The 12,842-nt window shown below is 51.6% G+C and overlaps 1 protein-coding gene across 2 annotated transcripts in view; it reads right to left on the bottom strand.

Annotated features, from left to right (window-relative positions):
• The window catches only part of CPNE5 (copine 5), a 102,521-nt gene extending 90,099 nt beyond the window's left edge, over positions 1-12,422 (bottom strand). For both annotated transcript variants that reach the window (XM_055571564.1, XM_055571565.1), the window contains exon 1: positions 12,328-12,422. In XM_055571564.1, coding sequence (XP_055427539.1) covers positions 12,328-12,422 — 95 coding nt within the window. The remainder of the gene's footprint in view (positions 1-12,327) is intronic.
• Positions 12,423-12,842: the final 420 nt, after the last annotated feature.

Below are 12,842 nucleotides of genomic sequence, written 5' to 3'. Positions count from 1 at the left end.
CAGGAATGTGAGACTCGGAGAGAAGGCAACTGACTTCTAGGTATCCTTCAAGTTTAGCTGGAACTCAGGTTCAGTCATGTCTAGGTGAGAGAGAGTCAAACTCTGGATTCCAGCCTAGATATGGCCATATGTGTGTGTGTGTGTGTGTGTGTGTGTGTGTGTGCGCGCGCGCGCGCGCATGCATGCACATGAAAGAAAGAGAAAGTGACTGAGAGAAAGAGACACAGATATGGAGTTTTATCTTCCAAGAGAAGCAGATGGGGCCGGTCTGGGCGATGGGGATTCTCCTGGTGAGCACACCCGGTTGGACTAAGAACTAGAACCCAGCCACCTAGCTTCGGTGGCTCCCTGCCCAGTGACCTTGGACTCTCATTGAGACTTAGGGTCATCCTGGCCATGGCCCTGAGGTTAATGCAAACCTGCTTCCCTCTGTTCTGTTGAGATTATCCTTACCCTCCTTCCAGAAGCATTCCTATTCATTCTAAACTCTGCCTTCCCTGGACAGACACTGACCAACAACTATTTCCTCAGAGCTTTTTCTGGCCTGTACTGTGCCATTCTCTGGCTTGTAGGACCCATGACCATACTCGGCACACCCTGGACTGCAAAATCAGGGTGCCTCTGTCTCCCACACTCCAAAGGGTTGCAAAGAGTTGGACACGACTGAAGTCACTTAGCGCACACACACACTGTCTCTCACATGGGGCAGCGACCCCAGCGCTGCTCCAGGCCAACCCAGCACTGGACTCAGAGTAGGGCCCTGGCAAATTGAGTGGATGAAGGAAAACCAAAAGGAATGGCCAGACGGGTGAGCGAGGCTCTTGTCTCCCCACAGGGTCATGCTCAGGGTCGGCCCCTGTACTTCCACTTAGCTGCAGAGCCTGATGGTTAAGTGTGTGGGCTGCAGTCACACGAGCTTGGTTCACATCCCCCCTCTGAACAAGTTACTTGCCTTCCTTGTGCCTCCGTTTCCCCATCTGTAAAATGGAGTTATAAATAGCTCCTCCTTTAGAACTGCTGTGAAGCCCTGGGACATAGTGAGGCTCATCAGACAGTTTAGTCATCATCAGCCTGGTGCTGAGCACAGTGGTCACTCTCCTGGTGAGCGCTCAGGTTCACTTGATGACAAAGGAGAGACAGGAGGAGCAACACAAGCCACTTCTACACTTAGAGGTCCAGGGAAGCCCATCCCATCATCTACATTCCCAGTTTCCCACTGGGGCTGATGCACTGAGACCCCAAGGCTCAGGCATGGTGAGTGACTTGCCCACAGGCGCAGGGGTAGTAAGAAGCCATGGGGTAAAAAAAAAAACAGATCCTCTACCATGAAGCAGGGCTCAAACTGCAAGGATACAAAGAGACCAGACCACAAGTGCTTTTCTCCAGTCTTTGGAGAACTCAAAGAGACTTTCTTTCCAACAGGCAAAATATATTTTTTTCCCCCAAAGCATAAAATACTTCAGCTGTCCAAGCTGCAACCTAAAGTTTGGCTTCTTTTGTTCCTTAAATCAAGGTCAGGGAGCCGAGGCCAACGCTCTTTTCCTCACCGCTCTCCCCTCAGAATAATTTCTGAAACAGCTGCAGGAAGAATGACCATGCCCTGGGCGGTGAGGGGAGAAGACCCCAGCAAAGACAGAAAGGCCAAAATGAGAATTCCTGCCAAGTACTAAAGGACAGAGCCTGAGAGTGACACCCTCCCGAGGAGGGGCTTAAAAGAGTCAGAATAGAAGGTGAGGCTCTCTGGTCAGAAAGAGGAAGAGACACAGGGAGTCTCTTCTGTGGAAAAACAGCAATGCCTCCAGGAAGCTACAATCTGAGAGGGGTCACAGCCCTGCCCTCAGGAAGCCCCATCCGAGGGGAAACAGTCTTGCCTCAACCAGCCTGAATCTGAGAAGAAGCACAGCCTTCCCTCAGGCAGATCAGATCTGAGGAGACAGAGCCGGGTCCTCAGGGAACCCCAGTCTGAGGGGAGACACAGTCCCACCTCAGGGAGCTCCACTCTGAGGGGGGACACAGCCCTGCCTCAGGGAGCCCCAGTCTGCGGGGAGACACAGCCCTGCCTCAGGGAGCCCCAGTCTGCGGGGAGACACAGCCCTGCCTCAGGGAGCCCCAGTCTGAGGGGAGACACAGCCTTGCCCTCAACCAGCCCTATTTGAGCAGAGACACAGTCCTACCCTTAGGGAGCCCCAATCTGAGGGGAGACATAACCCTCCATCAAGGAGCCTGAATTTGAGAGGAAACACAGCCTTGTCTAGCAGATACCAAATCTCAGAGGATACTGGACCCTGTATCAGGGGCCCCAGTCTGAGGGGAGACACAGCTCTGCCCTCGGGGAGCCCCAGTCTGAGGGGGTTGGGTACATTTCCTCTGACCTAAATTGCTGGGTGAACTGATTATCACATCTTCAATCTTTAAACAAAGTCTATGGGCTTCCCAGGTGTCTTAGTGGTAAAGAATTGGCCTGCCAATGCAGGAGACCCAGGAGATGTGGGTTTGATCCCTGGGTCAGGAAGATCTACTGGAGGAGGAAATGGCAACCCACTTCAGTATTCTTGCCTGGAGAATCCCCATGGACAGAGGAGCGGGTTACAGTCCATAGGGTCGCAAAGAGTCGGACACAACTGAGCGACTGAGCATGCATGCAAACAAAGCCCATACATGCTCCATGGATTTACTAGCAATGACTCTTGATACAGAATAAGGAAACACTCCAAGAAGATGTATCTCAGCTTTTCTTGACTGTATGTCCCTAACTGAGGTCCATGAACCCCTTTAAACTATTAGCAAAATGTGGCATATTGATCGGTATGGACGCATTCTTCTTCTGGAGAGTTTTTATCACATTCTCAAAGAGGTTCATCAGGTTCAAAAGACCAAGGAAATATGGTTTAGTTTCTTTCCAACAGCGTCCTTAAGCATCCCTGCAACCTCTGGCAAAAAGCTGGTGGTGATGAACGTATAACTTGCATCTTCAATGCTGGGTCCAGAAACCAGCTCTTCCCGTGTATCTAGGACCTCACTTAGTCTGCCTGTGCCTCGGTATCCCCATCTGTAAAGTGGGAGTAATCATAGCCCCTCTTTCCTACAAGTTTTCTAAGAATTAAGACTCATACATGCAACACAGAACAGTGTCCCACACACAGTAATTTGCTATTCAGTGCCTGGCATACAATGTTATTGTTGCTCAGTTGCTCGGTCATATCCAACTCTTCACAACCCCACGGACTGCAGCACATCAGGTTCCCCGATCTTCAGCATCTCCCAGAGTTTGCTCAAACTCATGTCCATTGAGTCAGTGATTGCCATCCAACCATCTCATCCTCTTTCATCCCCTTCTCCTCACATCCTCAATCTTTCCCAGCATCAGGGTCTTTTCCAATGAGTTGGCTCTTTGCATCAGGTGGCCGAAGTATTGGAGCTTCAGCTGCAGCATCAGTCCTTCCAATGAATATTCAGGGCTGATTTCCTTCAGGATTGACTGGTTTGATCTCCTTGCAGTCCAAGGGACTCTCAAGAGTCTTCTCCAACACCACAATTTGAAAGCACCAATTCTTCAGTGTTCAGCCTTCTTTATGGTCCAACTCTCACATCCATACATGACTGCTGGAAAAACCATAGCTTTGACTACATGGACCTTTGTGGGCAAAGTGATATCTGTGCTTTTTAATACGCTAGCACACAATAAGTGCTCACAAAAGCCCTGTGCAGGATAAGGTGTCTTGTAGGGACTCCTTGTGTTCTCCCCTCTCTGTTCCCTAATTGCTGGGCTTAATTAGGACCGTGAGCACCCACATGTCCTCAGCCCATCACTGCCCATCTCCTCATTGAGGAGAACAGACTGAGGACAACTGAGTCACTATCAGGGAGAAACAGGAATCCTAAAGAGGCTGGAGAGACCCCAGAGCTTGAGGGGCCTGTTAGAAGCACCCTATTTCTCTATAGAACAATTCAACACCAAACATCTGGTCAACCCCCAGTAGGCAGTGGGTGCAAGAGGGCCACATTAACCATGGATATATGTGCATGCTTAGTCTCTCAGTCGTATCTGACTCTTTGCGACCCCATGAACTGTAGCCTGCCAGGGTCCTCTGACCATGGGCATTCTCCAGACAAGAATATTAGAGTGGCCATGCCCTCCTCCAGGGGGCCTTCCCAACCCAGAGATCAAACCCAGGTCTCCCACATTGCAGGCAGCTTCTTTACCATCTGAGCCACCAGGAAAGACCAAGAATACTGGAGTGGGTAGCCTATCCCTTCTCCAGGGGATCTTTCTGATCCAGGTACCAAACTGGGGTCTTCTGCATTGCAGGCAGATTCTTTACCAGTTGAGCTACCAGGGAAGCCCAGTCATGGATATAACCTGCACCAAATCCTTTGTTGGGTACTTAACCTATGATACCCTATTCACCCTACATATCAATGCAGGGAGACAGACACTGTCTCCTTTTATAAGGAAGGTAGCTGGGGCTGAGGTATGCCAGTGTCCTCCAGCTTAGCTGGAACACTGAGATTGAACTCTGAAGCTGGAGCCCATTCAGAGGTGCTATGGGGAGGCAGGGGTGCCTGTGTTACCAAAACCCTGGGTCTCCCAAATCCCCACCCCAGCCAGCAGTGCCCCTCACATCTTCACTCCCCGATTTCCTGTCCCCTAGCTTCATCAGGGCTGCTCGCAAAGGAACAGCTGAAGAGAACTGGAGGGCTTTCCATCTCTCCCTGCTCTGCTCCCTGTCCTAACAGGCAGAAGTAATCTCAGGAAAGGCAAGGAGGGAGCTGGGGAGGAGAGGGACCTTGGCACCCAGCCCCTGGCACTCGCCCATCTCCCCTTTCAGATCCTGTTCCACACGCCCGTGCACTGTCTCCGTGCCAAGCAACCTCGCCAAGGTCTAAAAAGCAATTTTCACATGGCTTAAAGAGCTCTCCTTCCTGGAGCCATTTGCATTTTTGTTATTATTAATTATTGTAATAATTGTCCCTCCTAAGCTGCGTGACCGAGGAAAAGAGCCTGAGCTCTGCCTCAGATCCATTCAAACTAGAATCTCCACACTGACACATGGTAATTTCTGTGACCCTGAACAAGCTACTTAACCTCAGTTTCCTCACCAGTGCATGCAGTCATATACTTGTCCTGTGAAGCTGAGAAGCCAATAGCTTACAATAGAAATGTAGGCAGCACTTCCTTATGCCCACTCCTGTCCCATTCATCAAATCTTAAAATTTCTCCTATTGGGAACTTCAGGCCTATGCAAGGCCAGCAGAGAGGACTGTGGGAAGACAGAGGGGATATTAGGGGACAGAGGCACTTTGAAATGTTTTGGAATCAGTCTAAGTCTTTTTGTCTTGACCAGGAAACTAGCAGAAAAAGAGTTTGTCAAGAGTCCAGCCAAGCTCTGCTTAGAAAATCAGTCCCCAGTCACTTAACACTGGCTGTCTACTAAATGCAGGAAAATCTGAGGACCCCAAACTCTAGGCCCCTTTTAGCCTCAGGGATCTCAGGGAACCTATGGATCACTTGGAAAGCCTCCTCCTTGTGGCAGAGGCCATGGCTATCCAATCAACAAATATTCCTCACTTTCTTCCTAACAGAATCCACACTGGTTCAGCTATCTGATGCAGCTGCCCTGAAGTCAGAAAAGGTAGGCTCCTGTCCCTTGTTCCTGTTGACTGATTGTGTAACCCCAACAATGTATACACTGAAATATCACCCCTCAATGTGCTGGTATTTGGAGACGAGGTCTTAGGAAATAGTGTTGATTGAGGTCATGAGGGTGGGTCCTTCATGATGGGATTAGTGCCCTTATAGGAAGAGTTGGCTCTAGCTCTCACTTTCTCTTTCTGCCATGTGAGAACAGTGAGAAGGTGGCCATCTGAAGCCAGGAAGAGAGTCCTCACCAGAATGTGACAACCTGATCTTGGACTTCTGTCCTTGAAAACTGTGAGAAACAAATTTCTCTTGTTTCAGCCACCCAGTCTATGGTATTTTGTTATACCAGCCCAAACTGACTAATATACTGGTCTAGGGGTGGACATGAAACCTGGCTCTGGCCACTGAGATAGAAGGGAAAGTCTGCTGAGAAATTTTTGAGAAGGATTGTGCTTTCTAGATTAAAAAAGAGCTTTTCAAAGAGAGGTCTTTGGCCTTATGTCTTGCTTCTTGTCTTGGGATGCTGTTGTGATGCCTAGAACAGAGGCAATTATTCTGTAACAATGAGGTCCACCTTTTGGATGATGACAAGATAGAAGGGCAGTTGGGTGCTTAGGCAAAGTGAGCAGACAAACCAGAACTGAGAAGACCTTCCTACAGATTCCCTGTGATTTAAGAAAAATAAATGTATTTTGGGTTTGATCCACTATCAGAATTCCTGTTACTTACAGCCAAAGCATTCCTAACTGAACCTGATTCCTCTGGGCCCCAAAGCTTGTTCCACCTATTCCCCTCACCTCCTCTCCACTCTCTCTCTCCAGTGGTAGGCCATCTCTAGCAATGGCCTTAAGTCTGAGCAGAAAGAACAAGGGGCTGGGAGAGGACAGATGATAAGTTGCTACTTTATAGTCTGGATGCCGTGGAAGGCCAGCTGCCATTCTGTGACCCTCTCTGGCCTCTGCTTCCTAGGGATTCCTCTGGGTTTGCCGCTTAGAATCAAAGGCATCACTGAGCAAGAAGGCCTCTTTCATCTCTGGAGATAGAGTACCTACTTCTTGGTTTCATCTACCATGGTTGGAACCCAGGCCCTACTGCAATCCTCATCATTGGACACCCTAATCCTCAATGTGAAGAAGCTCTCAAGGTTTTGAAGTCTGAGGAAACTGGATTTGGATCCCTTTTTCTGAAACACACTAATGGTACTGGTTCCTGAACCTGAGCCCTGATCTTCTAATCAGCGAAAAGGGAAAATACTACTATTTAGTTCACAGGGTGGTTGGAAGGTTACAAAAGATGCAGTCATTGTGGTAGGCGGAAACTCAAGACGGTCCCCAAGATTCCCATGCCTGCTGTACAAGCCTGCACAATCCCTTCCCCTTGAGTGTGAGTGGGAATATGATAGGATACTCACTCCTGTTACTTTATATTAAGTTGCAGACTCTGGAGAGATTTATCCCACTGGCTTTGAAGAAGCAGGCTGCCATGCTGTGAGAGGCCCACGTGGCTAGGACCCGAGGGTGGCCTATAGGAGCTAAGAGCCCCAATCTGACAACCGAAAAGTACACAGGGCTTTCATCTTATAGCTGCAAGGAATTAAACTCTGCCAACAACCTAAATGAGCTTGGCTTGGACCCCAAGCCTCAGATGAGATCATAGCCCCTGCTCACACCTCGATTTCAGCCTGGGGAGACCCAGAGCAGAGAAGCCAGCTGTGCTGTGTCTGGGCTGCTGACCCTACAGAAACGGTAAGATAATAAATGGCCATTGTTTTAAGCCCTATGATTGTGGTGATTCGTTATACAGCAATTGAAAACTAATAAAAATCTGAGTTTGGACCAAATTGCTATTTGGGTAGGTTAAAAAACAGTTGAGTATAGGCAACTGCATGTGGTTCAGCCTAATACAGGTGTTAAGTGCCTAGCATGTAGTAAGCACTCAATAAATCCCACCGTTATTATTCCCCTGGCTCCTCTAAATGGTATCTTGACATATTCAGTGGCTGGATATGTCTCTTTTCCCCAGCACTGGCTCTAACAGCTGCCACACTGCCCCCAGGCCCCCTCCTTCGCCAAAACCACCCTCGCCCTGGCTGTCAGAAGACAGTGTTCTGAGCCCATTCACACGCCTTCTGAGAGGCTGAGGGCACCGCTCTGGAGCTAGGCTGCCTCTCGAGCCCTAGGGCAGCAAAATGCCAACCTGAACAGAGAGCAGAAAACAACATCTCTGGGGCAGAGGCAACAGCTGCCACCAGCCCCACGTCTGCTGCAGGAGCATGGGCAGCCGCTTGAGAGACCCCAGCAGGGCTAAGCCACTGCCCGCCACTGGGCTGTCCCCTTTGCCTGCCCTGCGGGTCTCAGGAATCCCACCATGTAGAACTAACTGTGCATTGCTTCTGCCAGCAAGACCCCTGGGATGTGCACAGGTTTCTGTTACATAAAAAATGCAAATTGCCCTTTCTAACCAACACGCTGGTCTGGATCCCTGCATCAGATGAGGCATAGAGAAATAGTGGGGGCCTTGGGAACAGGGCACTGGACAGATGAGGTTTTATGGGTTTTTTTGACAGGTAAGTTTTGATTGGGTCTGCAGGGAGACTACTAAAGTCAGGAAAGGTCTGAAACAGACCGTCAGAGGAGGGAGAAGCTCGTGGCTCACATTTTCTACGATGTCTGCTGGAATCCGTTTTCACAAACCATTATTCCCAAAACAACTCCTCAGAGTCTCTAAATGCACACCGTATGTCAAATATATGTCAATAAAGCTGGGAGTGGGGGAAATAGAATTTCCTAGATGGATCAGATCTCCAAGACCCACACAAACCAGCTATAAAGACAGATTTTTATTTATTTTCAGGTGTCAAATAATAGGCACATAAATTACTATTCCTGAATTAATCCATTTAATCCTTCTACTGTGATAGGGATTATTACACTTCCTTTACAGATGAGGAAACCATGGCCCAAGTTAAGTATTTTACCCAGGATCACAGGGATTGAACCCAGGCAGACAGACCCCACAGACTCATGGTCTTAAACACTGAGCCAGACAACCAGAGGCTTTAAAATCTTTGACCCTGAGTTTACCAAAGAAGGAGAAGGGAGGGACGGAGGATGAAATGGTTAGATGGCATCACTGACTTAATGGACATGAGTCTGAACAAGCTCCGAGAGATGGTGAAAGATGGGGAAGCCTGGCGTGCTGCAGTCCATGGGGTCACAAAGAGTCGGGCGCGAATGAACAACTGAACAACATTACCAAAATTGGTAAAAACAGTTATTTGGGAGTAGACAGTAAAGAACCTGCCTGCAATGCAGGAGAACTGGGTTCAATCCCTGGGTAGAAAAGATCCCCTGGAGAAGAGAATGGCAACTCACTCCAGTATTCTTGCCTGGAGAATTTCACGGACAGAGGGGTCTGATGGACTATAGTCCACGGGGTCACAAAGAGTTGGACATGACTGAGTGATTAACAAAAACACACATACAGAGACTATAGATTAGCCCAAGAAATACCAACACAAAGAACCAGGGGCTGAAACATGTCCATCCCACGGTGTCATCTGCCTTCAGCAGAGGCGTGGGTGGGCGTCCACTGTGATCCTGTGCTGGGGCTCACAAGTGTCCCCGTGCCAAGCAGCTTGGCTCAGCTAGCAGTGTCCTAGGATAGGCATGGTGCGGGGTCAGTTCCTCCCTCAGGCAACAGCAGAGACCTCCGAGGGCTGCAGGGGTGGCAGGGGCCTTCCTAAGAAGCAGAGAGGGGAGGGAACTAGCTCCCAGGACAGTTTCCAGTTCCTTTGAAACACTGGCCCCCTCATCCTGAGATGCCTGCTCTGAAGCCCTCTGGAACTCAGTCCATCAGCACCTTTGCCTGCCCTACTATTCCGTGCCCCTGCCCACTATTCCCTGTCACCTAGATGCTCAGGGCAGGGGCATCCCATAGCCTCCTCCCCCAGGGCTCAGTCAATGCTGACCATGGAATGCAATGGAAGAGGCCAGGACTTCCAGTAATTGGTGGCCATGCAGTATAGAATATGCTGGAGAAAGCCATTCTGTGCAGCTCTCCCTCCTCCCCCTCCTCCTCCTTTTCCTTTCTTCTCTCTCCCTCTCTCAATCTGTTCTAGAAACTGGATAGTTGGACTTGGTTGAGGGAAAGAGACGGATTGACGATTTCAAGCCCACCCACATTGTGCTCCTTGCCTCCTCTCTGTTCCAGATGACTCCTCCCTTCACCCCTTCCTACCAGAACCCCGTTTTCCCCACCCTCTGGCTTCAGGGAGGGTGGGAGAGCAGGGCCTGGGTCATGCCCCCATCCCCAGCCTGATATCCCATGAAAAGGAATAAGCACCAGGGTTGATCCCAGAACCACATCCCCCAGGAACTCAACTGCATCCCTGGGTACCACCTAGGCCAAAGGTTTGAGTCTTTGAACACCTCTACTTTCAGAGAGTAAACAGGAGGGGCCAAATGCTACTGCCTTACAGTAATCATTGTAGCTATTTATTGAGCACCTACTGTATGCGAAACAAGTGGAAAGCAGCATGCTGGATGCTTCATGATCCTCTAGTCCTGTAATTCCTCCAACAGGATTTACTGAGGATCTGCTACGTGCCAGCCACGCTTCCAAGCACGTGAGCTACCTTGGCAAGTAAGGTTTCTCAATGAATATGGGACCTCCTAGGGCTGCAGGTGGTTTGCACTTGACAAATGGGACAAATCGAGGCTAAAATTTTGTCCCAGGTGGTGGAGCAGATTCCATCTTAAGGTGTCTGATCCAAAGCCACGGTGCCCTGTGCCCTCTGCCTCCTCTCCCTGCCCTGGAAGTAGAGGGTTTGTGAATCTGAGTCAGAGTGGGGACTCCCACTTCCAAAAAGAAAAAAGAGAGAAAGAAAGAAAAAAACAGTTTACTTTAGGGGAAGAGGAATGAAGTCTATACAACCGAGATGTCTTCAGAGGTTCCGGGCTCAGTATGCGAGAGATCCCCTGGCCCAGGCTGAGTGCTCAGGACTCAGTGGACACCTGAGGCAGTGATTTGGGTTGGGTGTCCCATGGGTGAGAAGGATGGCTGGAAGTGGGGAGCATAAGGCTAGGCTTTTCAGGATGGGGGGCGGGAACATAAACTGGTAGAAATGAAGACTGGGTGAGATCTGATGGAGAAGGTGCCGTTCAGAAGCTCTGGGGTGAAAAGGACCCCGAGACAGCTCTGACAGGGGCATGACTGAAGGCTGGGCTGGGAAGGAGCCTCAGGCTGTATGCCCGCAGGGGAAGGAAGGGCGGGCTGGGGCAGCTGTGGATGGCTGAGGAAGTGAGACCCGAGCTAACGGGCCATCAGGAATCTCCCAGCGGAGTAATGACAAGATGCAAATGGCCTTGGGAAATGATCCTGACAAAACTGTGTGTGGGACCATGGGGCAGAAACGTGGGCGTTATCACAGGAGCCCCCAGAAGGGCCTTAACACGAGGGGATAGCAATGTTCCACCGCATCAGCTCTCACTCCTACTCCCCTAACCCCCACTCCTGCTCCCCGAATCCTTCCTCTTTCACACCCCAGCCCAGCTCCTCTGGTTCATCTACATACATCTCCCCAGGGCCACAACTTGGGAATACAGGGTTGTGGGGGGGGGGCGGGGGGTGCCACGAAGGTGGGTGGAATGTCCGACCAAAGAGAGGCCTAGAAGAGGATGGGGCAGGCGATTTGGGACAAGTGCGCACCCGGGACCCCAGAGATGCTGTTGGTCACTCTGGGCAAGGGAATGGCATCTCCTGCAGAGGTGGGGTCTGCACTGACCACAGTGTTCCTCACAGTCCCCACAAGGCAGTGACCCTAAGCCAGCCGCAGGGTGACTGCACTAGGGGAGACATCCCCCCCTAGCCCACCTGTGCCCCTCACTGCTTGGGGCAGCCTTCCTCTCTGATGGAAGAACCTGGGGAGACCCAGCTCCGATGCCCTCCCCCCAGTGACTCCCAAAGCCTGTGTGACCTGGCTGAGGATTTAGGGGTGGGAGCCCACAAAAACTCCCCTCCCTCCCCTGCTGGACTCTAAACTTCCACACTCACTGTCCTAGTCCTTTGGCTTAAGATTTTATACCCCAGTTATTGTTTTTTTTAATGGTGTCACTTCGAGTTGTTATCAGTCATCCACAGCTCAGCATGAGTGAGCCAATCTGATCCTTTCCCGAGTTGGTTTTGCTGTTGGAGGTGAAGAAAGGCTTTAGGATCCTGGGGTCTGCAAGGTGGGGGGAGGGAGAGAGGAGAGGGTGGAGTTGGGGTGAAGGAGCGGGGAGAAGACAGGGAAGGAGGGCGCAGAAGGCAGAGGCTGGGCACGCCTGGGAAGGATGAGGCAAATCCCTCTCTTCTCCATTTGGGGAGGGGACGATCAGAAACAGACGGCGTGAAGACCCTGCTGTGTTCGTTCACTACCTTCTTCTCCCACCTCGGGCTCCCGGATCCCTACCCCCCGCGTCTTCTTATCTCCTCGCAACATCAGCCTGGTGTGCAAACTTTCCCGGATAAGACCCTGAGCTTGGCTTCCCATTCCGCCTTGGCCACCCGTGGCTGGGCATGGGCTCTTGCCCGACAGGCAGAGGGGCGTCCTGGAGACGAGCACGCTCTGGAAGGGGGCGCACGGAGGTAGACGGGGCTCCGGCTCCAGGGGCGGGGCGGGGGGACCCAGACAGCGGGCGGCTCACCTGCAGGACACGGTGATCTCCACCTTGGTGGCCGGGATGCTGCCCGCCAAGGAGTCGAACTCGCTCAGCGACGCCATGTCCTCGGGCTGTTCCATAGCCCACCGTGCCCCCACCCCAAATTAGTCAATCCCTGCGCGATTCACGCCTCCTCCGGAGCAACGGAAACCCTGGGCTCTCCCCCCAACTCCCGAGCCGGGGCTGGGCGGCAAAGGGAGGAGAGAGGAGAGCGAAGAGGGGGCGTGGGAAGTGAGAGAGGGAAGGGGGCGGAGGGAGCGGGGGCCGAGGAGAGAGGAGGGGGTGCGGGTGACGCCACGAGGAGGCTGGGGACCCAGTGTTGAGGGGCAAAGCGCTTAGGGAGCTGGGGCGCAGCGGGGAGAGGCGGAGGGGCCCGAAGCCAGGGCGCCGGGAGGGACGCGCGGAGTGGTGGAGAGAGCACCGGGAAAGGGGCGGGGAGCTCGGGGTGGGGGCAGAAGGGGTGCAGGAGAGGGAGAGGGGGTGTGGGGGGTCGAGTGGAG

The sequence above is a fragment of the Bubalus kerabau genome, chromosome 3 (assembly GCF_029407905.1).
Source record: "Bubalus kerabau isolate K-KA32 ecotype Philippines breed swamp buffalo chromosome 3, PCC_UOA_SB_1v2, whole genome shotgun sequence".
NCBI lineage: Eukaryota > Metazoa > Chordata > Mammalia > Artiodactyla > Bovidae > Bubalus > Bubalus kerabau.
The sequence above is the reverse complement of the archived record's forward strand: the minus strand, read 5'-3'. Positions and strand labels throughout refer to the sequence as shown.